Source organism: Cydia strobilella, chromosome 3 (assembly GCF_947568885.1).
Source record: "Cydia strobilella chromosome 3, ilCydStro3.1, whole genome shotgun sequence".
NCBI classification, from domain to species: Eukaryota; Metazoa; Arthropoda; class Insecta; order Lepidoptera; family Tortricidae; genus Cydia; species Cydia strobilella.
Window position 1 is genome coordinate 12,022,771 of NC_086043.1, and position 27,615 is coordinate 12,050,385.

Genomic DNA, 27,615 nt, shown 5'->3' on the forward strand with positions numbered 1-27,615 from the left:
AAGTTAGCATTCTAAGTACCTAAGATGGAGAAAGAACGTTAAGCTCATTTTTTCTGTAGCGTGCAGTGAAGACGGCAGCTATCGTTGCAGCAAAATTCTTGATATACGGCCATAGAACTGGAGTATTGAAGTATCAGTAGCCCTTTGTAGCCTGAAATAAAATATACAAATGTTAGCAATCTCAGTTAATGAAGAGTAAAAATAAGTAGCCTTAGTCAGTTTTAGCTGGGCAAAACAACAATATTTTTCTTCAGACATCCATTCGCGTGGGCGCGTCATTACTTTTAAGTCTTGTGAAGTGTATTGAAATATGAGGCTACTTCAACAAAACCAGTCTGCATTTAGTCGGGTACACAGTCGCATGTACTCTCCCAAATTTCGGCAATGTTGTGATAACTTAATAAAAATATATACAAATACATCCTTGGGAAATTTTATAGGCAGTGCTTAAATTTTTCAAAATCCAAAAAAGTTTGAGAATGTTTGCCTTACAGGACTCATTTCCAGGGTTAGGTCATAGATAAGCTAGATTAAGTGTTTACTAAGTCGACAGAGTTAGCATAAGGTATGTTAGGCTAAATAACAGTTTTCATCTCTCTGCTTTTTCACCGTTCAGTTTTGAAATATTAATGTCAGACTTGTCATGAGTTTTTTTTTTAGCTTATAATAGGTTTCGTATTTATATAATGAGATAAGATACCTTTCATAAGAAGAAGCAGTCTGTAGATGTACATTGAAGTCAACCGGATAAATGATGCTGTGACACGGACAATCCCCGGGAACACTGAAATTGAAAATGTAAAAGTTAGTTAAAGTAGGTTATATTTATAAGTCTAATTAAGTGTTTTATTATTCATTAGAGATAGGGTCTTCTCAGTTAAGTAAGAAAAGTAAGAATAAACAGTTCAGATTATTAATTTTTGAACAATGAAAAATTTAAGTTTTTTATTTTCTAAGTAGAACTTGGTCTAAAAATTGTGTTCTGAGTGGTATAGTACTTAGTTATAGTTGTACTTACTAGGGAATTGTCGAAACATTTGGAAGGACCCATGAAAGCAGCAATGGAAATCTTCTTCGCTCGACTTGAAGTATCACGGACGGCCGGCAACTAGGTTGCTTGCTGAAAAATTCGGCATATAATGGTAAATTTATTGCAATAGAGGAATAGTTATTACCAGTAAAATAAATGAGTAGATAGTTAACATTAAAATGATATTTAGCGACCATTCCAGAAAAATTAAGGCGCTCATTCCAAAACTCAGTCACTCAGTTTAAAATGATCAATGCATAAGCAAGTAGGAATAAATTGTGGCAACAGATAGTATAGTTAAAGAATGTGTTTCTGAAAATTGCTTCCAATATTTAATTAATTCAGTAGGGAAAAAGAATACATGTCAGTAAGTGAGCAAGTATGTAATATTGATAAAAAGCTTTCTGGAATGATAAATGGTTTGTGCTGACAGAAAGGTCTTAGGTCCACATATTTTAAGTTGTTAAACAACAGTGGGTTCCTTGTTAAGAGATAATACATATTCATTACTAGCGAGCTGCCTCGACTTCGCAAGGGTTACGCAAGACCTCAACTATTTATATACCTAAACCTTTTTCAAAAATTACTCTACTCGTAGAAAACCACATTAAAATCCGTACATTAATTTTAGAGTTTGTTGCGAACATACATACACACAGACAGACACAGCGGGGACTCTGTTTTATAGTGTAGTGATAAATTGCCATTAACTGGCCAAGCAAAGCCTGTTTATTTTTAGCCCACGTTATCATACAATTATGATTTTTATAATATATTGCACTTTCAAGTTCGAAAAGCCTTATTTCAGAAAAAAAATTGCCAATTATCTTTTCTAGAGCAACAACATTTTTTTTTAAATTCCATATACAGTAGAACCAGCTAAGAGTATTTGAATGTTGACAGAGTACTTACTTTTAAAACCAGCAAAGGGAGTCCTCACAGCATAATTACAACTCCTGTCTTCAACAACAGTCATGTATGTTAAGCACCGGGAAACATTTCAATAGTTTTCAGTTTGCTGGAAAAAAAAATAACACTGATTTTTACTTTGATCTTTGTCGGTTTTCAATAAAAGAAAAGTCATGTTGTTGCACAAAGCATAACAATAAGGCAACATAACACGTCACGTCACACATAAGCATTTCAAGTAAAGTGATAGTGGTGGAATGGGAGATTCAAAAGCTAGGTTGTAACAGTTAAGATCAGTCCGAAAAGTAGATTAAGTGAAAAATAGGACAAATTTCCAACAAATATTTTCTGATTAGTGATATAGTAGGTTTTAACAGTTTTCAAACAGCAGTAACTTGTCTAAAAGAAGAACCAAGAACGTAATCTTACCTTGCTTGAAGCGACGGTTTTCAACTATTAATCCATTTCATCCGCACTGTTTAGGCTCATTTTGAAATGTGTTGTGCAGTCTAAAATTTGTATTTGTTTGAGGACACTGGGAACATCGTTTGTTTGACGGGAAAATTCACTGTACATTCCATAACATGTTAAGTACTTCCATTTTGTTGACGTTTGTGATATATTTGTCCGATTTCGCGAAAACGTTATGAAACCCTAGGAGAATATTCTTTGTTTTAAAATTCTGTCATTAAATTTAGTTCAGCAATGTATTTTTGCCGTAGTAATCTGATAAAAGTCATCTTATGAAGAAAAAAACTAGAATAAACAACAGGATCCGAAATATGGCGGATTGGTGGCAGCGAAAGTATACCATAGACAAAAAAATAATAATTTAGAGCTAGAAAAGGAAAGAGGAACGTTCCATCTTACTCTAGAAATAGTTTATGGTTTAAGATTAAATGATCAATTATTGACTTTTTCACATTGTATAAAAGCGTTTTTACCATTCAAATGATTTTACATAAAAATTAAAAACCTTAGATGATATAATATTAGCGTTTTTGTTAATTTTAATCTTAATTTACTAGCGCCATCTATAGGGGTCCTATATCTAAGTCAGCTTCACGAGCTATAGACAAGTTATTTTCGAAATCATTCTTTGAATCCGACCAATTTGTGTGGGTCCTGTTTGGTGTATTGTCAGGAGTGTCGGAACGTGTTTTTAATTTCGTCGCATAGTGTATGCGTGCGTGTTGCTGGTTGTAGGAAATGTATGTTTGCGTGTGGTCATAGAGAATGACGTTTATGCAAAAAGACGAGTTCGCACGATCAATTTCATTTAGTATCGATAATAAATAAATAAATAAATTGCCATTTTCATTTATGCAATAAAAGATAGTCTTCCTGTTGATAAATTTTACCAAGTTATATAATTTGAAATACATGTAAAGTTAGAGCCAGCTAGTATATATCGTACTTTAGACGGTTTTTGAATTGCAATGATCGAATTAATTTGTAGATGACGGTTTCTTTTATTATTGTTATTCCATATTTTAAGGTTGATTATTATTATTCATCGATTGCTATAAAATATCATTCATTTTAATAATGTGTAATTGTTTTAATAAAATTTGTCAAAGGACTGTCTCATTTCAAGTGTAGACAGAGAGAGTCATACTGTCTTTGTCTTGCACTAGTGCTGGCACCTAAAAGAAAAGGATGAGTATAGACAATGTAGATTTTCGGATCGGGAAACGACAGCCATTAATACGTCATCTGACGGAGAATAGTGATATTATTAAGCCCGGTTTACATTCCTGTGCGAACCATAAGTCGAACCACGAGACGCGAATGTAAATCTAGTATTATAGTGTGTAAGTAACGTAAGTAAATGACATTCGTTAATGGTGTTGCTACTTGTCATTGACGGGTTATAGTTGACGTTATTCGTATATTTTGCTAAATATAAGAAAAATAAAGAAAATCAATTCTAAAAATCGATAAAGTAAAATACAATTCAACGGCAAGCACGGGGTTCAAGTTTTTATTTAAGGTCCCTCCACACTCATTCGCGACGCATAGTTTGGAGCGCGGTTATGGAAGACAGCTTTTTACGCATACATTTTCGAGATTACCGCCGTTTTTACTGACGAACGTGACTATCAAGTTATAGTTTCGAATTTAAAAGAGAAATTACGACTGAAACGTTTGTTGACAGTTGAATGAGACCCGTATGCCCGTGAACATCGCGTTACTGGTTCTAGTTTTTTTTAAGTCAATTTAATCGTAAAGATTTAACTTAAAGTGGGTTTTAATTATTAAAAGCTTTTGTGAAACAAATGAAGAACACTGACAAGTTTAGTTTAGCCGCATATAAACAAAGTAGGCCATGAAATCAGGGTAAATCAGTTATGATCAGTTATATCGGTCTTGTAAACAAGACAACTTTGTTTTGAACAAGAAATATGGTATTAGGTGTCAGGGTGAAATAAATAGTGTTTTTAGACAAATACGAATGCCGGACCTATCTCGGACAAGGTTTATAAATTAGCGGAAATGCGTATTTGAGTGAAAATAGTTATTTATGTGCGCGAGTATTGTTTTATTTTTCATTTGCGAAAATGAAATACGTAGTGTACGTGTAGTGTATTTTGTAAGTCAGAAAGCACGAAAACATGTGCATCAGTTAAGTGTAACATGTGTAACAGAGTGAGGAATGTACATAGGTGAGTACGAATATTTTGACGAACTCGGAGAAACATTTCGGAATTTTAATATACGGGCTTGTTGGGTTTTCTATCTACGTAAATATTAATTAGTAGTGCTTTTCAAAAAAAAAAAAAAAATCCGTAATAATTTGTTTACAGTGTATATGTATATTTGCGTTCGGTTTTGGGTTTTCTTAGTAAAAATAAAAATCTTTTAGTTGGTTATTATCTTATTGTGTGCGTAAAACACGTGGAAAAAATAAAAGAAATCTAAAAAGTGTTCTTTTGAAAGTCATTGCTAAATTTGTCAAGTTTCCTAACGCTCTGATAGTCTAGCGGTCTCTAGGGCAGACAAACGTATGGGATATATATTCTTATAAGATCCGAGTTCGAATCTCGCGTAGTGAATAAGTTTCAACTTTTATGTATTTTTTGTGAACTGGGTTAATTTTTATTAGACAAATGTTGCAATTTTTATTACCTTGCTTTGGATCGTTTTAGGGCTTCATTTCTAATCAAGTTGTTTTAGTTCAATAGTCTGTTTTCTTTCAAAATTCTTTAAATCTTACTTGTACCAGTTGTTATGGTTATGCACTTGTGCAGTGTTATAAAACAAAGTTAGTAGGTTAAGTACTTGGTTCCTAGGATACATAAAAGTCTAAAAGTGTTATGATTCAAGTCTAGTGTGGTTTATTGTGTGTGAATTATAGTGTAAGAAAATAGTGATTACATGTTTTCAAGAGTACAATACAATACTATAGTGTAGTGGGAAAGGTGAATATTTGTGCTGCCAATTGTAAAACAAGAGACATCGTGGCCGGTCTTCAAGACGCTCGTGTAACCAAGCAAAGACAACCACTGTTTTCCTGTTGCCACCGTCATAAGGACTGCAGAGAATTTTCAAAACAATCTACGGGATAAAGACATCGACCAAGGAAGAATGAACAGTTTTGAACGTTCAATAGAAAATTTATATTTGTAACTTACATTTTTTATTCTACTATTTTAATATGAGGTAGCTAAAATCAAATAAAAAAAAAAAAATAGGAAATGTTTTATGTTATAAATTTTGAAACCCGATCTGACATGAAGGGATATTGTTGTTGTATGTTTGTGGTGTAAATGCTGTGGGGGTTGTTAATAATCATTGGTGGAAATTAAAATGAACATGTTTTGCAGCATATATGGTAGGCTCTTAAAATTTATGATTCATCACTATCATCATCATTAGCATTATAGATATCATATGGTTTTTTATTTCAGAGTATGGTTGAATTATTTTGATTGGCCAGTGGACTAATCATATGAAGGCAAAATGGTACTCATACCAGGTTTTTAGTCCAGTTTTGTTTTAAATAAGTGACTTAGGTAGGTTCATGAAACCAAAATTGCCCAGTATTAAGGTGATGAGACCGGAGTTGTATGACAATTAGCTAATATATGATTACTGCGTGAAATTTTTTTGGTTCTTTGTAGAGCACCCTTGTTGTAAGTGAAATAAATTGAGGTACTCGGGATTATATTTTCATGTACAGTTGGCAGTATTTTTCGTTTGTTCTTTTCCTCGATTCTTCATGATTGAGGGCCGCAACCATCTGAGGTTGTCATTTAGTTCATCCAAAAACCTTTCACTTTGCGCTATGCCTAGGCGTTTGTGCAGATCCTATATCCACTATCCTTATACATTTTCGGTTAGCATTTGCATAGATTGTATGCAAGGTGGGTCGATTTTTCTGCAACTAACTGTATTTCTCCAACGCTGATTTACTGCATAATGGTGTGGCAATATTGAGTTTGAACGACATTGTTAGGCAAAGGACAGGGGCAAATGAGGTCATGAGGTGTCATCTCCGATGAAGCTTTCAATTGAAAGTCAATGCAAAATCGTGAAAATAAGTTAAATAAGTGCATTTTTTTTTTCTTCGCGTTAGTCAATTAATTTTAATAATTGCTCAAATTTTTTATAAATAGTAATTAATAAGTAAAAATATCTAATAAAAATTATTAAAGGGTAGGCTCGGGATGAAAGCCACAAGTTTTTTTTTTGTAACATCTAGACTTAGGAATAATGGATTATGACAGGATAGGTGTATTTTTTTTTTAATATTATTTATTATAATTCAAGTTTTAATGAAATAATAATAAAAACATTTTTTTTTGATTACATAGAAAAGCTTTGGCTGTCTGTAGAAATCGTGCGTAAGCGTAACTGAGGAGGAATGATTGTGTGTGTGTGTGTTGAGTACTTATAGTTATGAGTCTGTGATGATTTATGCCAGAGGTGTATGAATATGAGATGACAGATGACGAATGTTCTTTATTGGAAAGAATGGATTGATACGGATAGACAAAAGCTTAAGGGTAATCAAAGTAAACTAGATTTGTCGGCATTTGCAAGGGGAACAAAACGGGGGGGAAAATGGGACATCTGGCTGGAAAAATCTTATCAGTAGGTTAAAGTCCATTGGACTAGACCCATTTAAAGGGTAGATTTTTGTAGCCAGAACTACACAAGGTAATAAGCCCAATACGAAACTCTACACACCTTGGCTTGGATGGGATATATCCGACATTCGACATATTTTGATGGGCCGTGAGCGTCTAGAAAGGGCGAGGCTCTTTTCAAGAGATTAATGAAGTACAATTATATGGTTTCATGGAAGTGAGGTATATTATTGAGCAAATAATTTTATTGTTATTTATTTTGATTAAGCGATGCTTTAGTTTAGACGCAAATATTTTATCATACCATAATGGGGTATTTATTTGTGTCAAATTTAAGTTTGTTTTATAAAAAAAAAAACACCCAAACAAACTTAAGTCGGTATATTTTATTCAAGTACAAGACATGCGCCAAAAAACGTGACTGGAGGTGATAGGGTAATGAAATTTGGTTTGAATTTCTGGCGATGAGGCTTGAAGGCTTCGTACTTATAAAAATTAAAGGTCTCTTCGTTTTGCATGGAAAGTCTTTGCTGTTTCATTAGATGCTCTTCTACGGAGGGGTACGGCGCATAGAGGGAAGGAATACTCGCCGCTGCCGGGATGAACTGGCAAGGACGGGTTATTAGAACCTACCGGACTCATAACCTGGTATTTCTGGCGGAGCGAAGTTTCTGGGGAAAGAGTCATCATTATTCATTGACAGAGTTCTAATGAACTGATTTCAGAGCTGAGTCACTAGCGGTCACTTAGTATTGGAATACACACTACACGTTTAGAAATGGGGGGAAATTTCCGACTAATCTAGAGTAGATTGAAGTTTTTTATAAATTACTGTAATAATTTCTAATAAACTTAAATCGGGGGCGGCTGTGACTGGTCGTATCCAAATAGCTCAGTATTAAGCTCATTTTTCATTACAAAAAAACATAGAAGATGGGAAAATATACCTTTGTAAAACTGAAATCCTCTTCAGTCGCACATTTCGTTCATAATTCCACTAAGTATTCTGACAGATGAAACTTGAAGCACTTAATTCCATGTTTTATTATTTAACACTAGTGTTCTCGTTAAATTGATCCGTATTTTAACTTAGAAATAAACAAAAAAGGTTCAATAACAAATTGCAGCGCGCTGACAATGACACGGAGACTGACAGCTTGACAGGATGTCGAACTGACGTTTAGGTGCTCCTGGTACAATATGACATGCAATAACGTTTTTGATACTACATTCTGATCGTAAAATTTACGTGTAAAAGATAGTTAAATCTTAATTTCCGGAAGTTGTTTTAAAACATATTTGTTATTAATAAACGTAAAACACGTTGAAGTGAGTGAAGAATTCGGAAATAAACTAAAAATATCATAAAGTAAAATAATATATCAGATTCATACGTAATGGATTTCAGAACGCACCTTCTTTTATAATTTGTTTGGGCTCCTCAAACTGAACTGCTATCTATGTGTGCGTGAAATGTGGATGTCGTTGTAAATGTCTCTGTCCTTCTAAAACATCGCGTGCGTGAAAGGGATAGATATCGGGGAAATCGACATTTAGTGATTGTAAACGTTAAGATATAGGCCGTAAGGATTAGTAATCACAATTGGACATATGACCTTCTTCTTGAGTCGAGCGCCGTTATGTGCCATGGGGCGAACGACCTCCTTCTCAATTCTGGTATCCTGGTACTTTTTGGATAATGTTTGTCTTAATAAGTCGCCTGTCGCTTGTCGCCAGTCGCCTGTCGCCTGTCGCCTGTCGCCTGTCGCTGGTCGCCTGTCTCTTGTCGCCTGTCGCTTGTCGCCTGTCGCTTGTCGCTTGTAGCTTGTCGCCTGTCGCTGGTCGCCGGTCGCCGGTCGCCTGTCGCCTGTCGCCGGTCGCCTGTCGCTTGTCGTCAGTATCCTATTGTTATGTCGCCGGTCGCTTGTCGCCAGTCGCCGGTCGCTTGTCGCTTGTCGCCGGTCGCTGGTCGCTTGTCGTCAGTATTCTATTGTTATGTCGCCGGTCGCTTGTCGCCGGTCGCTTGTCCCTGGTCGCTTGTCGCCGGTCGCCTGTCGCTGGTCGCCGGTCGCCTGTCGCTGGTCGCTTGTCGTCAATATCCTATTGTTATGTCGCTAGTCGTCGGTCGCTTGTCGTCAGTCGCCGGTCGCTGGTCGCTTGTCGCCTGTCGCAAGTCGCCTGTCGCTACTAAAAGGTATAAAAGGCCGGAGCGGGCACGGGGGAATTCATTCATTCTTCAACCATCGGACTAGTCGTGACTCTGGCTTTTGGGCGTAATTTTCGTACTGGTAAGCGAAGTTTCTCTGCTACTTTTTCTGTGTTTGTTTTACTTGGAATTATCTTGGTAAATTTAAACTTAGAATTTGTGTCTGCGTTTGGTTTTACGGGGACAATATCGTCGTAACGCTGAACCTAGACTATTGTGGAGATTCTTTGCTGCTATGTATGGGTTTTATTTTATTGTAAAGTTTTCGATACTGAGTTGTTCCGAGTGCCGCCACGTTATGCAGGGACAATATCGTTGCATAGCAAGGACTTGGAATTGGTCTGTGTTTGGTTTTACGGGGACAATATCGTCGTAACGCTAAACTTGGACTATGGTGGAGATTCTTTACTGATGTGTTGTGTGTAGTGTTGAGTGCCGTGAAGTGAAATTTTCTACACTGTATTGTTCTAAGTGCCGCCACGTTATGCAGGGACAATATCGTTGCATAGCAGGTACTTGAAATTGTGTCTAGGTTTAATTTTGCGAGAAGTAATTTTCGTAATGTTAAGCTTGGATAATGGTGCCTAAGGGAATTTCACTTCTTTATTTAGTTTGTTTGTTTTGTGAGTGAATTATACTAGTAAAATTACTCTTAGTTATTTTAGTGTCTTTTCTATGGGGTCTTTTGCTATTTTTGAAGCCAGATCATTGCTTGGACTGACAGTTTGTCCAACTAAACATTCATCACGCCTGGCGGTATTAAAGGTGATGGGTGGTTAGGAGTCTTTTAGTTCCAGGCTTGAGAGGGCCTGGCATCTCTTCTTTACCAACATAAGAGATGAACTATCTCCCAGGTCTCAAAGCCCAGCTGTTAGATGGAAGTGAGGGCATCACGTGCGTGCCATTCGGAGTAATCTGAGCTCACTAAAGTCGGCAGTAATTGGGATCTGGTCCCCTATTAAATATATTTATATATTTCGGAGCTCTGGCGCATGCTAGTGCTGATTGCGGGGAAGGATTCTGTCGTGACTGTTATTATATACTTAGTCTTAGTTGCGGCAGGACCTCTCATGTGGTTGGTGCTGGTGTGTGCAAAGGGTGCCGATCCACTGATAGACACGGAATAGGGCGACTTACTTCCTACTTCTTTTAGCCCGCGGGCGTAGGAGGGGGAGTCAAATACACGGACCATTAGTTTTGCTAATCTCGGTTTGGTCTACCGAACTTTCCAGCTTCTAGTAGGGATACACTTGTGTATATTCCAAGGCACTAGGTCAATGGTAAGTGCGATCTGTGCTTTGGGTGTACCTAGAGTAGGGCCAGAGGGTAGGATTATAAATAGGGTAGAGTCATACACTATTTGTCTGTAGGTATTTGTGTGTAGGGTCTCTTTTATGCTTGGTCTAAGACTCTGATATGGTTGATATAAATTCTTCTTTTAAAGACTTAAAAATATGGCTTCATTAACCTAAAATATGAGTATTTAAAAGGTAAAGGATTCTTTTGCCTAAATCTTTCAAACTTATAATTTATCTGGGGAAAATAAATTAAATTCCTATGAAATCTTTATTTTTTTTATCTATTAAATTTCTGGTTTTTGGAGTAAAGACGAGGTACTGAGTTTTGCAATCAGGTTTCTAAGGTATTTGCAAAATAAATTCTTAAAATATCAAGATGGGTTTAGACATACAGATCGTTCTGGGATAGAAGAATGGTTTGTTTTAGGGACCCCTTGGCAGGCAAGAGCAGTCCAATGGGAATTTGAGTGGAATAATGCTCAACTTGATATTTCAGTCTCATAAAATATAGCAAATAACATTAGTGCTTCGTTTATACATCTAAAAGATTAGAAATTTAGTCTATACTTTTAGTTCTGGGAATTGGGAAAAGGGATTAGTATCCCTAGCTTTTGAACATAAAAAAGAAGTAATTTTGATTGACTGATGATACTTGGCGCTTCTTTCATCAGATCATCTAGGAATGCTTAGGTTGCGAAGCGTTGGTCATAGCCCGTCTGGCTACAATGTTAGGATAGGTGACCCGAATGATGTTTTAAAACGGGATAAGGCCTTCTGACCCGCATCGAGCATGCGAAGCAGTACGTGTGAACTCACACATCGTTTAGAAGGTGATAGTATAATTATAACTTTTCCTAAAAAGCTAGGGTGTAAATGGGCTTATCCTGGGAGTGCTGCTTCGTATGTTATCCCGAAGGCTTAATAGGCGTAGCGGGACTTCACCAAAAACATTTTTAAACTCATTTTTCCAATAACATTTGAACGTCTACAGAATATGTGCATAAGATTTGTATTCGGTCTAAGGAAATACGATCATGTTTCCCTATTTCGTAATCAACTTAAATGGCTTCCCATCCGCCGTCGCAGGGATCTGCATATTCTTTCTCTTCTTTTTAATGTTCTTTTTATTCCTTCTTCTCCTGTCTATCTCTCACAAAAATTCAAATTTATGGCAGATGGTAGTGGCCATCGCCTTCGATCGAGTGCAAATCTTGCACTGGCAACACCTCATCACAAATCTAGTGCGTATGGTAAATCTTTTGCGGTACGAGCGGTTCAGCTTTGGAATGAGTTGTCCCCCTCCTTAAGGAAATCGCGGTCCGTTGCATCGCTTAAGGGGCAGTTAAGGAAACTGTGGCTATCGGACCAGAATTAACTGTTTGTGACTATGGATGTATATTTATTTTATAAAACGTAGGTATTATATATATTTGTTATACTGTTACTTCAAATTTTTATCTTATTTTATTTATTTTCGCCCTCTTTTATAAATTTATTGACTTTCCTCTAGTCTATTGTACGCAGTGCTATATTTGTCTACCGTTCTTCATCAATTCTCATCTACTCAAAGGTTAACTGGAAGAAATCCCTTAAAGGGATAAGTTCGCCTTTGTACTGCCTATTTCTGTGCCATATTTGTGTTCTGTCTTTGTACAATAAAGAGTTTATACATACATTTTTAACCTCATATTAACCATATATGCTGCAATTACCTAAATAATGTCATATGTAGTAAGCCTTTAACAGCATTTACATTAACATGAATAGATTTAACAAAATTGTAATATTAATTTCATCACTACGCTCGGAATACTATTTTAGAATGCTTCGCCACGCTCAGTTTTCAATTATGGAATCATTCGCTTCGTTCAGGATTCGATGTGCGGCCTCACCGCAAATATGTCAATTCCCTCCCTAGCGACACAATCTACTATTTTTACTACTGTAACTATTAAAATATTCTTTAGTTTCATATTAATATATCTTCAGTACCATAAATATAAAAATTCTTTAATATATAGTTAATAATAGAATAATACCAGAGTCCAAAATTTAGTTGATACTCATTAAAGAATCTAGGGTTCCGCGGTACACTTCGAGGGGTTCTAACTACTATCTAGACGATCACATGGCCAATTTTAGGGGTAGATTCTTAAGAGGTGTTTAGCATAAGAGTAGATTTTAATAGTAATAGTTGGGGTGGTGACAGTACCTACTATCATTTGCTCGCGACCTCGTCTGCGTGGAGTTAGTAATTTGCGTAGGTATTTTTTTACCCAATCTGCTTTTTATCGATTCCCCATACAAACTTCCACCCCCCTCTTCACGGGGGTGAAAAGGGGGGTGGAAGTTTGTTTGCAGGAAGGAAGACTTCCACCCCCTTTTCATAGGATAGTTTTTATCCCAGAAATCAACCTTTAAGGGGTTAAAGGATGATTTCTGGGGTAAAACTATCCTATGTCCTTCCCCGGGACTCAAACTATCTCTATACCAAATTTCAACTAAATCGGTTCAGTGGTTTAAGCGTTTTAAGCGTTTAAGCGTGAATAGAACAGACAGACAAACACACTTTTGCATTTATATAATCCCAAAACCTCCCTGGCAACGGAATTGCACTTTATTTTTTAGCTACCCGTCTTATTTATTAGTCTTCTATAAATCTTATATACATTTTCAGATAAGGGTTTACACAACAAGTTCATCTTTAACTCCTGTCGAAGTTTTCTTTGGAGTTCCCTACGCTGCTAATGATTTTTCTTCGGTTTCTACACATAGATTTGCTGTAAGTCTCACAAAGTGTCGTATATATATTGTTTTTAAATGTGTAACGTTCGAATACATATTGGAATACCATTTATAATACTCAGGCCCCAACACGACATCCTGGATGGAGTCGTACATTTTTTGCACACAAGATGCCACAGCGGTGTCCGCAGTTGAACGATAGTGAAAGCGACAACTTCAGTGAAAATTGTCTTTTCCTTAACATCTGGACACCACGGGTAAGAAATTGAGAATTCCATCAACATAAGTTTCATTAAACAATAACGTACAAACTTTAATGTCGTAACGTTTTTCAGAAAGCGAGCGGATGGAAAATCTTTACCCGTGATGGTGATATTGTATAGTGAATCATGGTCTCGCGGTGGAGTGACTTTGCCATGCCAAGAGCTGGCCGCAGAAGGGGTCGTAGTGGTGACGGTGGCGTATCGCCTTCACGCTCTCTCCTTCTTCACACTAGGCTCTATCGCTGCTCGCGGAAACCTCGCCCTGCTCGATCAGTACTTGGCAATGTTGTGGGTTCGCGAAAACATAGCTGCCTTCGGTGGTGACCCGACTACAATAACCCTCTTAGGGCATTCAGCGGGTGCTGACAGTATACTGCATCACATTACTTCTCCAAGAGCTATTGGTAAAACTTAAAAAATATAAAGATTAACCGGCCTAGACAAGGTGACAATCGCTATCGCTTCGCCATCGAATCGCTTTGTGTCTCTCTATCACTCTTCCATATTAGTGTGACAGTGACCGTTGCGCTTCGATCGCTACGTAGCGTTAGCGATTGGCATGTCGGCTACGGGGCCTGATGTGTTATTGTACACTTAACTTGGCAAACTCTTAATTCATTGTTTTTTGTATTGACAGGCTTATTTCAACGTGCGATAGTAATGTCACCTCGTGATATTTGGCACGCCTTGGGTGAAGACATGCACTATAACGCCACTGACGCTGAGAAGATCTCGCGCGATTTAGCTCGTTCTCTAGGGTGCACCAGCGTTGTAGACCTAGAAATACTTCGATGCTTGAGAGCGCGCCCCTTGTCTGACATATTATCCATATATTCGGTAATGACACAGTTCCTGTTTTACATAGGTATTATAATTGTCTTAAAAACATATATATTCACCATTTTATGAACCTTACGCATTTTTTCAGAATTCAAATTGGAGCAGCATCATGCGCCCCGTACCAGATATTTTTCTGCCGGAATTACAGTATTACCTACCAAATTCACTTTCGGTTGCACTCTCAGCTACTAAACAACCGACCATACAACTTGACCTGCTTTTGGGAACCACTGACCTTGAAGCCATAAACTACAGCGGTTTGTATTTCATATCTACTTATCTATTAAAATTTCGGTCAAGGTTCAGTAAATAGATACAAATGCGAGCTGTGGCAAATTGCTTTTCTCTGTTGCAGACGGACAATATGATGAACTATTGAAGCGTGGAGAGGCGTATGTTACGGAATATGCTGACACTAAAGTTATACCAAAACTGTTGCGAATGTTTTCATTGGACAAGTCCGATGCAATATCAGTGGTAAATTAAGTACTTCTAATAACGGTTTTATAATTTTCACTTAGGTATTGATCCTTTGAATGCTAAGTGATGGTGAATAGCTCTATGAGCTATCACGGCCATAGGAACACCCAAATATTCCGAAACATGTTTTTTAATACAGTTGCTCAAAAAGTGCTACTTTTCGTGGCTGTTTAGCGTGCGGGAAGTTGGTTTTCGCGAACTAGTGCTTTTTACTTTCCCAATTTTTTTTAAATTTTAACTTGTTCCAATTCATGACTACTTATTGATGAATGTTAATATTAGTTTCCTTTAAACGTCGTAATCAACATAAAAACCTACTGTTAATGTAAGAATACGAAAAATATGCATATTTCATATTTTATTACTTACCTCTTCATCATTATAAGTATTATAACACGTTTATTTTTTAATGTTGAAAAACCGTTCTTAATAAGTTGTCTGAATGGAACGGAACGCCTGTCAAAGAAGAGGCGTATTTTTTATTTTATTTTTTATTTCATACATGGAAAACCAACAGCTATAAACATCTTACTACAAGAATGTTTTAAGTTTCCAAAGGCAACATATTGTTTTTATAAATATACGATACACAAATAATCGTAAATAACGATATTTAGGTAATAATAGTACAATGTTCTAATATTTACAATTGTTTCTGTCTTATAGAACACGCATTTGAAAAAAAAACTCATTGAAGTGGGTTCAATAATAATAACAAAATCTATTCTAGTCGAATAAAAGCTAGAAAAACACCTCTTCATAATGTCAATGTCAATGATGTCAGTGTCACAGAATTAATAATATAAAAGTTTCTAATTCCATTCCTTACTTGTTGCTTTTCTTATTTTTTCGCAACTGTATTAAAAAACGTCGTTCGATACACGTGCGGATATGTCATTCTTCACTCGTCCCGAGTCTCGGTACCTAGAGATATCTCGGTACTCGTGAAGTAATGACATACTTTCGCACTAGCATCGAAATGTACTATTTCCTATGTTTATAACCACGATTTTCATAATCCCGATTTTTTAAACATAAAAATCCGAAATATCAAAATTACGATTTTTAAAAACACGATGGAATAAAATCACGAATGTGCTATTTCCGAAAGCTTAAAATCCGATTTTCATTTGACACGCGTTGCATAATCCTAGGAAAGAGAACTTCCTTTATCAATAATCCAGGGCTTTTTACCTTCAATCTTCAATCCTCGCGTAAACGGCGTAAGAGTTTGCAATAATAGTCTGTTTATTATATCGTCCTTTTCAGGATAGTCCACTATTACTTACTGCTTTTGCATCCCAAAAAACTGACGCTCTGATGTTATTGGCCGTCTGGCCGACATAATCTCTAAATCTCTATGCCTTTTTTTAAGGAGGAGATACAGCATCCTTCGATTACTGTTTGGCCTCTGGCGTGTAGTAGTGGAATCACGTCTCTTACAGTTACAAATTTCATCAAAAAGTATTGAAGAAATTGGAACAACTTGCTGTATTATATAAATACTAAAGACCCGTTGCGGCGTCAACACGCCGCTAGAGTATGGTTCTAAAAGTTAGGTTGCCTGTCCACTGGAGCGGAGCGGTAGCGGTAGCGGTTGGCGCTATAACAATAAATACTAAAAACAGAATAAAATAAATATTTAAGTGGGGCTCCTATACAACAAACGTGATTTTTAGGGTTCCGTAGCCAAATGGCAAAAAACGGAACCCTATAGATTCGTCATGTCTGCAATCTGTCCGTCCGTATGTCACAGCCACTTTTTTTCCGAAACTATAAGAACTGCACTGTTGAAACTTGGTAACTAGATGTATTTCTGTGAACCGCATTAAGATTTTCACACAAAAAAAAAACTAAATTTTGGGGGTTCCCCATACTTAGAACTGAAACTCAATTTTTTTTCATCAAACCCATACGTGTGAGGTATCTATGGATAGGTCTTCAAAAATGATATTGAGGTTTCTAATATCATTTTTTACCCGACTGCCAAAGGAGGAGGGTAATGTTTTTCGAGTGTATGTATGTATGTCTGTTTCTTTGTGGCCTCCTGTAGCTTAAACGGCTTGATGGATTTTGATGTATGAGGTATCGTTAGATTCGTCTTGATCACGGGAGTGTCATAGGATACATTTTATCCCAAAAGTCCTACAGGATACAGAGAAAATATTTTCTTTACTTTCACTTTGAAAGAATTTGATGTATGAGGTATCATTAGATTCGTCTTGATCACGGGATCAAGACGGGATTCGTCTTGAATCTGGTCGTCGTCGTAGAACTTTCAAATGGTACTTACATAATAATCTACAACATTTTCGTTAAATAAAAACAACTAAAAAGTTATAAATAAAAAATAATTAATATAAAAAAAACAAAAAACCCGACTGCACACTAAAAAGAGGAAAACAAGCCCCACAAGAAATATTGTTTAATCAAATGCTAAAACCAAGCCATGGAATACTGTTTAAACAATATAAAATGCACTATGAATTGTGTTCGTAATCGATAGTTAAATAAATAAAAACTTATTCTAAATACTAACTAAATATAAATTATAAATGTTGATGGTAAGTATTGCAGGCGGGGATGTAGGACGCAGGGATGGGATATCCCTTATCGGGGTTTTATAAGGGTATTGCATAAGGCTTAACTCACCATACCCTTTGCCAGACGAAACCCTTTGTTTTGGTTTTAAAAACCCTTATATAAGGCTACCACATTTGAGTAATCGGTAGCCCAAATACCCTTACAAAACCCTTATCATCCGCTCACCAACACCTTGCATATTGCTTATAAGGGTTAGCCTTATAAAGGGCTTCCCTTTTAGCATATAAGCGTGCTAATTTAAGTCGTCTACCTTGTTCATAAAGCACACATTACTTCGAATCCGAGCGATCGTCGGCGGCGACGGCGGCGTTCTTTGACTAGGCACGTATTTTCTTTCCTTTTCATATACTACCGTAGATATATACTAATCCTGTCTCTTTCACGCAAAGGGAAACCTTTATAAAAAGCGCTTAAAGATAAGGGTAACCCTTATTAAGAGCTAGCCTTATTTTTGGTTAGCTTTTCGGTAAGGGTTAGTCAAAGGTAAGGGTATGAATGGGCTTGCAGTTCAAAAGGGAAAGTCTTTCAATGTGTTAGCCGTGTTTAAGTGTCGCCCATTGAAAGGGTTTTATCGCGGAAAGGGTTGTCCGGTCCCTGTGCGCGAGTCCGACTCGCACTTTACTTGGCCGGTTTTTTTGCTGTTTTTTGCGTAATGGTACGGAACTCTTCGTGCGCGAGTCCGACTCGCAATTGTACGGCAGGATGTCAGCTAAAGAATGTTTAAAAAAACTTTTATTATAGGTCAGGCCGCGAACTTTTCAATCAACCCTTAGTCGCTTTTACAATCCGCAGCTATCCCAAGCGGTTCGTTGGGAATATTGGGGCCCACTGTCACAGGACTCTGAGGGATCTGTATTATCCTGTGTGGAGGCAACAGGGCGCGCAGAGACAGCAGCCACTTGGGGCGCGGGCGGCGCGCTGCTGGCCGCGCGGCTGGCACGACGCGTGTCGCGCCTGTTCGTGTACCGGTACTCGCAGCCCGGCGGGGTCGATCTGCAAGGAAGACAGATCAATTATACAGGTAACCAAGCTTTCAGCGACTATACATAAAAGACGAAACTGACACTCGTTACTCGTTTCCCATGCTAACTTTACTTGAATGCTTTTGGGAATTGGGACAGACGTTTAATGAATTACCCACCGGACTACAGTTTTACCTATAGGTATTATAAGCCATGTTCTATTATGAGGTACTAACTGCAGACGTCACAGTGCATTTATTTGCCTTGCCTTTAATAGTGCATAAATAAGATTGTCAATTAACATATAGTAAAATTTCCTCTAAAAATTCCTATAAAAATATAGTTATTTGTTATACAAGGGTGCAAAGTAGTATTTCAACACACGAGAAGTAAAATACATTTGCACTCGTGTGTAACACAAAACTTTTCCCCTCACTATAGCGAGGAAAGTGCAACATCCACAGGCGTTAGATCATCGTCATCACTGAAATCACTCATTTTTTTTACGATAATAGGATATTATAATAGAAAACTCTGGAAGTTGTGTATTTTTACGTGTCGGAGTCTTCTTCTTCTTCTTTTAAAATTATGGCTTCAGCCCAGTGGGACTATTTCGCCAGTATCAAGGTATTGAGAGGTTTACAAACGACAAAAATTGTACGGTTGTACAAGACAGTGTACGGTGAGGTGAGAAAATTTTTGTTGACAATGTTGACATTTCTGACGATGCGTTTTGAAATTGCATCGACTCAACTTGTGCGTTCAGAATTACAATCAACATCATTAAAAAAAAAACAAATGTTTCTTATGGAATTTAAGGTTTATGACTTAAAATCATTAAATAAAGCTACATTTGGTATTTTTTATTAAATTTTCAAACCATTTATTTAATGATAATTAATATGGAACGAACCATTATTATGAGCGTTTTACGTTTTGTTATTTGTCAAAAGCAACTTAAACACGCTCCATCCAAGGTCAAAATTACTTTCCCCACTAGTGGATAAAATGCGTTTTTCCCCGCTTGTTTTAAAGGATAAAAGACGGCTTTCCGGCTAGTAAGGGGAAAAATAAATAAATAAATTTTCCTCTACCCCAGGAGCCGTACACGGAACAGATTTGGTGTCTCTATTTGGTGACGCTTTGATGCTTCAAGTAGCGCGAAGACCAGCGACTAGAGATGAGAGAAGGATTTCTTCCATGTTTCAAAAGTACATCACCAACTTCGTAAAATTTGGGTAAGTTAAGATTTTGCTGAAAACAGAGAGGCAATAACAAAGAATACTTAGTGTCAGTTGCACTGTCCGCCACCGTTAAAGCGTTAGCATATATTTTTTGTAGCTTCATAGACTTAGTTCACTGCTGACTGATGTTGATAATAATGATAACGCTGCTTAATGCGGTTTGTGCAACTGGCCCTCAGAGAGTGAAATATGACTGGCATAAAAGGTCCATGCTTAAATACCTGGTAATCATTTTGTAAATATACTCTGGCATACCCACATTTTCAGTAGAAAAAGGCGCCAAATTTAAAAAAAATGTCGCGAAGAGTTGACTTCCCATAGAAAGTTTGAATTTCGCGCCTTTTTCTACTGACAAAGTGGGAGTGTAGTGTATAGGTAAGTATATTAGTTTATGGCCGATGCAGGTCTCCAGGCCCCGAAGAGTGGCGCCGCTACCGTGCCGGGGACGCGCATGTGCAGGAGTTGCGTGCGTGCACGACGGACGGTTGCGATGCAGGCGCAGGGCGAGACCCCGCCTTTTGGCTCCAGCACCTGCCGCGACTAGCTAGCTTATTCGAGGCTGGACATTCCGAACCGCTTACTTTGGAGAAAGGTATCCCGTCTATATTTATTAGGTAGTAGTAGGATTATGAATACCAAAGATAGATATAACTCCGTAATAGATGGATACAGTCTAAGGAAAAAACGTGCCTCAAAAATCAAGAAAATTTGATTCTCGTTCAGAGGGCGCTACTAGCTTTGGCCTACTGTCGTATAGATGGCGTTGACGGTTTCGTTTGTTATTTAACAATTTTAACGCATATCAGTGAAAGAACATGGGTTAAAATAATAAAAATAATTAATGCAAATAAAAAAATCATTTATCCATATTTAAATACATTTTATCGTATTTTTATAAATATTTATTTTTAGTTTTAAAGTGTGTCAACAGATGGCAGTGAATTTACTGGGGTTACAAAATTTACTATGACAGTACCGCTCTAGTATAAGTTACTCTATGTGAATACATACTAAGTCCTCATTGCATTCTTTTTTCCATTAGATATAACAGCAGGCAGGTACAGTCAAGGTATTAAATATCGAAACGGACAAACCGCCAAAATATTTACACAATATACTTTAATGTACCTATGGATAAATAGATCGTGTATACCTACATATTTTTGCCCCAAATATATTAACCTGTATATATATTCGATACTATACATTTAAAAATCCACTTTGGGTATCTAATCTAGTCTGTTCAATCCACACCGTTGTTGCGATTAGCTTAATTACTTGTATTATCGCAGGTGAAAGTCGTCTGCGCGGCGGCGTGTTCGCACTGTGCGCAGTGTCCGCGTTGTTGCTGCTGCTGCTGTGCGCGTGCGCACTCGTGCTGCGGAGAGAGTGCGCCCGCCGCGCCGACCTTGACGATGACTCGCATCACTCACATCAGTGATTCGACTGCTTGAATATTATACCTTGTGACTTCTATAATATACATGTCACATCACAAATGTTCGTGTTTGTTAATTTAGAGGGTATACTTAAGAGCCAACAGGAGTGGTCATTTCTCCATACAAACGTACTCGACTGTTTCCTCCGTGGTTTTTGAAGCTAGAGGAATGATTTTTTCAACACAGATTAATATTGTCAATATCTGTGTCGGTGTGTTTTGCTTTTTTTGATATTTTTGTTTTTTAAGGCGCTAGAGCCCTTCAAACATGGCCAAAAATGGCCTCACTGACTATGCCGCAATAAGAGGCGTGGTATTCAAAACTGGTATCAATTAGCCAAAAAATCAAAACAGTCCGACACAGACAATTTCATAATCATTTAGATTTCCAAATTTGGTTACGATTGCTTAAGTTTTGGAGGAGGAAACAGTCGAGTACGAAACCTCGATTTTTGAGATTTTTACGCAGGATTTTTCGCCTAAGCTGCAGTTGTCCTTATCGCACTAATTTTAGGGGCGGGGTCAAGTTTCTAAATACGTACACGGACAGAAAAGTGATGGGCAATAGTCGACATTGAAAGTCGATAATCTAGTGATGTGATAAGTTATCGATAAACCATAACAAAGTCGCGATTTGCCTCTTAGTAGGCGAAGTAAGTAAAGTGAGTATGCACTTTGGCCTCAGGGGATATCGTTTAACACTATTTATTATTCCTTGGTTCATACAAAGCTGAGCTGACGCACTAGCTACGAGATTAAGTCCTGGCTACCCCCCAAAAAGGGAGGGGAAAAGTCGGCTTCTGCGGTCCAGTTTGCCTCTATTTCTACCTATCTCTTGATATGAGATCAAATTTGGTATAAATTTTGTGTAAATTAGGGACGAATAATTTATTTTAGAAATAATAGTTTCACATTTTCATACACAAATCTGAATATACGAACGAAAAATTAAAACTATATATAATTTTTGGTCACAGATTTGCTCTTTAGAAGCAAATTGTGGTGATTTGCACTAAAAATTAATTACACAATTTAGTTTATTCATTCTTTATTTAGAAAAGTATCAGTTCTAAGTACGTATTATTATATTGCTTTATATTTTACAACAAAGTATTAATTTTATTAAAACTTTTGTGACGTGATCTCATGAAAGGGGCTCCACGAGGCGAAATACTTTTTACGCCAATTATTTTCTTTTTTTTTAAATTTACAACAGACGAAAGTTCGAAAAAAATGTGGTTACTTAATAACCTAACTTGTTGAAAAAATTACTTTACATAATATCAATTTATAACCGTAGTATATTCCATGATATGTTTTAAATACACCATATTATTTCCTAATTTTTAAAAGAATATTTAATACCTTTAAAATAATATCTGTCTGTCTGTCTGCCAATCTGCCTGTCCGTCTGTCACCAGGCTGTATCTCGTGAACCGTGATAGCTAAAAAGTTGCAATATTTACGGATGATGTATTTCTGTTGCCGCTATAACAACAAATACTAAAAACAGAATAAAATATTTTTTTAAGTGGGGCTCCCAAACAACAAACGGGATTTTTTGCCGTTTTTTGCGTAATGGTACGGAACCGACTCGCACTTGGCCGTTTTTTGTTAATAGCTTTGAACTTTTTTTATGTGGGAATAAACGCTTCGAATACATTTTTCTAGACATCATTCTGAATCCAATGAGGTATCATACGTATTTTTAGGAGTTAGTATTTCTATTAGTGGCAGCCGTACAAGCCCAATTTCAAAGAAAAACCGCAAATCGATGTACAGGTTAGCCGTTTGGCACACGCATACTAAGAGGTCAAAACAAAATTTTTGACCCGCAGTTTCTAAAAAAAATCCCTTAGGAGGGGTATGCTGAAACATTTTTTTTGTATGAAAAAAAAAAACATATTTTTTTTCCAAAAACCTATCGTGTGTGGTATCATACGAAAGGGCTTTTTGAGGCGATTCTAAAATTATACCACATCATTACATTTTAGCCATTTTTTTGTAAATTAAAACAAATAGAATTTTCAAAACACACCAAGTTTGGGGTCAAGTTAAAGGGTTAAGTAGAACTGTGTCACTTTGTATTGAAAAAAAAAACTAAATAAATTTTTTATTGCTTTTTTGGGGTTACATATGAGGATATCACGTATCATTTGTACAAAAAAAATCAGCCATATCGTATCTGGAGGAGCCCAAACTTGGTATGTTTTGAAAATTCTTTTTCTTTCAATTTAAGAAAAAACCGGCCAAGTGCGAATCGGAATCGGGCGCCGAGGGTTCCGTACATTACACAATTTAAACAATGTATTTTTATGTGAAACGTGAGTGAAAGGTAAATTGCGGTTTACGATTTATAACGTATTAAAAAAAAACTACTAACTAGATCTCGTTCAAACCAGTTCTCGGTAAAAGTTGGCAAGGTAATGTACATCATATATTTTTTCAGTTTTATCATTCTCTTATTTTAGAAGTTAGAGGGGGGGTTACACATTTTACCACTTTGGAAGTGTCTCTCGGTCTCGCGCAAACTATTCAGTTTAGAAAAAAAATATATGAGAAACCTCAATATCATTTTTGAAGACCTATCCATAGACCCCACACACGTATGGGTTTGATGAAAAAAAAAATTTTTTGGGTTTCAGTTCTAAGTATGGGGAACCCCTAAAATTTTTTTTTTCCTATTTTTGAGTGAAAATCTTAATGCGGTTCACAGAATACATCTACTTACCAAGTTTCAACAGTTCTTATAGTTTCGGAAAGAAGTGGCTGTGACATACGGACGGACGACAGACAGACAGACATGACGAATCCATAAGGGTTCCGTTTTTTGCCATTTGGCTACGGAACCCTAAAAATGGCTAAAATGCAATGATGTGGTATATTTTCAGAATCGCTTCAAAAAGCCCTTTCGTATGATAGATGAGAAGTATACGATAGGTTTAAAAAAAAAGTTTTTTTTTATACAAAAAAAGGTTTCAGCACTCCCCTCCTAAGGGAATTTTTTTTAGGAACTGCGGGTCAAAATTTTTGTTTTGACTAGTATATACGTGTACCAAACGGCTAACCTGTACATCGATTTGCGGTTTTTTTATGCGAACAGCTTACACTATTTTTTTCACCACCTTGAACCTTTTGTAGACTAGACTATTGTCCCAAAATATTGGGCGACGACCGGTCGTCTGGCCTAGGAGGTAGTGACCCTGCCTGTGAAGCCGATGGTCCTGGGTTCGATGATATGATATGATGAGCACAGATATTTGTTCCTGAGTCATGGGTGTTTTCTATTTGTATTTAAGTATTTATATATTATGTATATCGTTGTCTGAGTACCCATAACACAAGCCTCCTTGGGCTTACCGTGGGACTTAGTCAATCTGTGTAAGAATGTCCTATAATATTGATTTAATATTTATTATTATTTATTTATTTATTGGGTTTCATATTTATTCCGATCAGAATTAGGAGCTCTTCAATTTATACCTATTTTTATCAAAATCTGACACATAAATAAAAAAACGGACCATCAATAAAACTGTATAATTACATCAAAGTAAGAAATATCACATGTCACATGTTTCTTTATTATGATAATTTTATCTAACCTGAGGCTTTCTTTTTTTCTATTCAACGGAGCCGGAGAGCGGCAAATTTGTTTTTCAAGACGCTTGCTCGAAAAGATCTTATTTCATGCAGGTGTACTGAAGGGAAAAGGCCTATATTGTTCCCGCGGGAGTTATAGCTTTCTTTTTTAATTAGGTATGTCACTAATTCATACGAACCAAGTAAGTTATAAGTAAAATACTTTGTTTAAAATCAAGGTATAAGGGAGTTTTACTTTTAAAATACTCACGACTATAATTTAATATTTTTGTTTATCATATTTAAAAATATTTAATTGGATTAATTTAACAGCCGTTATCTTGTATGTTTTTATACAACAATGTTTTCTTGTATGTCCATGTTATGTTATGTTTTTTTACTATTCTGTAACTCGAAATGTTAATTAGATTGCAGGTTGTAGAAGGATATTGAATTTAGTTACTAAAAACGCGAGCGGCGTGAGGCCGGCGAGGAGCGCAAATAACGTGCGCGTCGGTGTGCGTGCACCACACACACTGGGATAGTCCCTCGGTACGCGGTACCGCCCCCGTCAGCGCGACGACGATATTCTCTTTCAAATCTCAAAATTGAGTTTGGTCTCGGCTCCTGTTGGCTCTTAAGGCTGGCGTCCACTAGACTCGCCGAGGCGAATCGAATCGAGTCGCAATAATTCGCCTTCTATACATTTACTATGAATAGTAAATTCGATTCGACGCGCCGCGGCTCTTCGTCAATAGACGCAGTTTCATAGTAAATTGGTAAATGTATAGAAGGCGAATTATTGCGATCCGCCTCGGCGAGCCTAGTGGACGCCAGCCTTTATTGACCCAAGCGTAGCGAAGGTCTACGGTTTGACTCGCGCATTTCGCTTTTATATGTCCGGATGTTCTCCTCTACTGGTCGCAATTAACCGATTCTCGTGAAATTTTGTGACCAAATTCTATGACTAAATAGAATTTTTTTTCACATCACCAATTCGAAATAGGGCACTTTTCTTCCCTGCTACTCCTGCTAGGAGGGTTCAAAGTAACACTTTTCTGTTCTAGTACACTATTTTTACATTTTTTTTTAGCTTAAATAATATTTTTATCATTATAATTACCACATAGGTGATGTGAAAGCAATATGTGTCACATGGTAGCAAAATTATTTCCATCTTGGGCGTAAAACACTTGAATCCCTCACTACGCTCAGGATTCTACTTTAAAATTCCTCGCTACTCTCGGGATTCTATTATAGAATCATTCGCTTCGTTTAGGATTCAATTGTACGCCCTCGCCGTAAATATGTCGTTTTGCTCCCTTGTGACACAATTTACTGTTGTCGATCCGGTTTTTGGATTTTTTCAAAATGGCGGAGTCGTGATAGCTCGCGCCTAAACAAATAGTCGTATCGATATCATAACAGTATTTTCTTTTTGAGATGTTTATAGATAAAATGTCGAAAAATGCAGAAATTTTGTATTGCTGGTTTTGGCGGTATTTAGATATTTCGTTTTTACTCGAGAATGAGTAGCTGAATTTTGTCGGCTTAGGTAAACACTATCATGGCGTGTTTTGCAAACATTCGCTTTTTTCGTTTGCACGGGGTGGTCCCTGGGTTCGATCCCCAGTAATTGTATGCTGCTACATAGCTTTTTGTTTTTTACACTTTAATTTCGTGTTATTTTTTTATTTGTTTTATTTTTCTATTTAGCACAATCGAATTAAGTCTAACCTCGAAATCCTTTCAAAGATATGAAATTTGGTATGTATGTTAAGTATGTTAATTAAAGGTCTCTTTTTCATGTCCACACTATTTGACATTTGGGGAGCTCGAGGAATCGCAGCCATCTTGGAAAATGTGTACCATCCTGGAGAAATTTGCGTTTTACTCTAAATATACGTTCTCTATGAAAATATGGTGTAAGGCAACATTAAAGCTTATTAAATTCTACACAAAAAGTCCTAGATATCTTTGCGGAAGAAATACATCTTGTTATAGAGAATAATAGCGGAATCCAGATTTAGCGCTTATACCCTTTCAGGGGATATTCTCTTAATATGAAACTTGGAGGAATATGAATTCCACTTTTGTCTATACATTTGTACACGTTCTACCCCAATATCAACATTTTACTCGACTGCGACTTAAACAGAAAGTAGAGTTATGGGTTTAAATACTGAAAATCAGTACATCCAGTAGCTCAGGATACTGGACGGATTATTTAAAATGACATATCGGTAGATTCCTCTTGGCCTTCACAACCTTTACACTTGTTTTATTAAAGAAAGAAAAATGTCACAAGAGAGCAAAATGATATATTTACGGCGAGGGCGTACAATTGAATCCTAAACGAAGCGAAGGATTCTACAATAGAATCCTGAGCGTAGCGAGGGATTCTAACATAGAATCCTGAGCGTAGTGAGGTATTCAAGTGTTAACGCCAAAGGTGAAAATAATTTTGCTACCATGTGACACATACTGCTTTTAACTTCACCTATGAGGAAATTACATACATATATTAGGTTTCAAAACATTATTATTTTAAGCAAAGATCGATACGGACAAAGTGCCAAAAATATGTATACACGACCTTAGTATAGGTAGGTACATACTTCTGGCACTGTCCGTATCGATATTTTCAGACGTGACTGTACTGACAAATTAAAATACCTACAGCTCATAATTATGAACCTAATATCTTTTCAAAGACAGCAGCAAACACCTAAAATGATACAATGAAAATCAAGTACATTATTTTTGTAGATTTTTCTGGTAACAAATTAGCGGTTACCCCTTTGAACCAAATCTTATCCCTATTTCTAGAAGAAAGCTCCGTTTTAGGGACATGGTGTTTTATACCTTTTTTGTGTAGAACTTAATAAGCTTTTGTTTCGCCATACACAGTATTCACATTA

At 36.8% G+C, this 27,615-nt stretch overlaps 3 protein-coding genes across 4 annotated transcripts in view; all 3 read left to right on the top strand.

Annotated features, from left to right (window-relative positions):
* LOC134755913 (cytoplasmic tRNA 2-thiolation protein 2-A) overlaps window positions 1-17,006 on the top strand; it is a 177,092-nt gene extending 160,086 nt beyond the window's left edge. The window contains exon 5 of the mRNA XM_063692594.1: window positions 16,746-17,006. The gene's annotated coding sequence lies outside the window, so the exon portion shown is untranslated. The remainder of the gene's footprint in view (window positions 1-16,745) is intronic.
* Window positions 1-21,124, top strand: part of LOC134755903 (carboxylesterase 5A) — a 31,081-nt gene extending 9,957 nt beyond the window's left edge. Inside the window, exons 2-11 of one of the 2 annotated variants that reach the window (XM_063692581.1) lie at window positions 13,214-13,318; window positions 13,404-13,538; window positions 13,621-13,948; window positions 14,182-14,381; window positions 14,473-14,641; window positions 14,740-14,861; window positions 18,261-18,489; window positions 19,530-19,668; window positions 20,079-20,266; window positions 20,967-21,124. In XM_063692581.1, the coding sequence (XP_063548651.1) occupies window positions 13,214-13,318; window positions 13,404-13,538; window positions 13,621-13,948; window positions 14,182-14,381; window positions 14,473-14,641; window positions 14,740-14,861; window positions 18,261-18,489; window positions 19,530-19,668; window positions 20,079-20,266; window positions 20,967-21,115 (1,764 nt within the window). In that variant the 3' untranslated portion in view covers window positions 21,116-21,124. Of the gene's footprint in view, window positions 1-13,213; window positions 13,319-13,403; window positions 13,539-13,616; window positions 13,949-14,181; window positions 14,382-14,472; window positions 14,642-14,739; window positions 14,862-18,260; window positions 18,490-19,529; window positions 19,669-20,078; window positions 20,267-20,966 lie in introns of those variants that run through there. The other variant, XM_063692582.1, reaches the window with a different exon arrangement.
* The window catches only part of LOC134755915 (nuclear speckle splicing regulatory protein 1), a 283,664-nt gene that overhangs the window by 28,327 nt on the left and 227,722 nt on the right, over window positions 1-27,615 (top strand). The gene's annotated exons all lie outside the window — the stretch shown is intronic.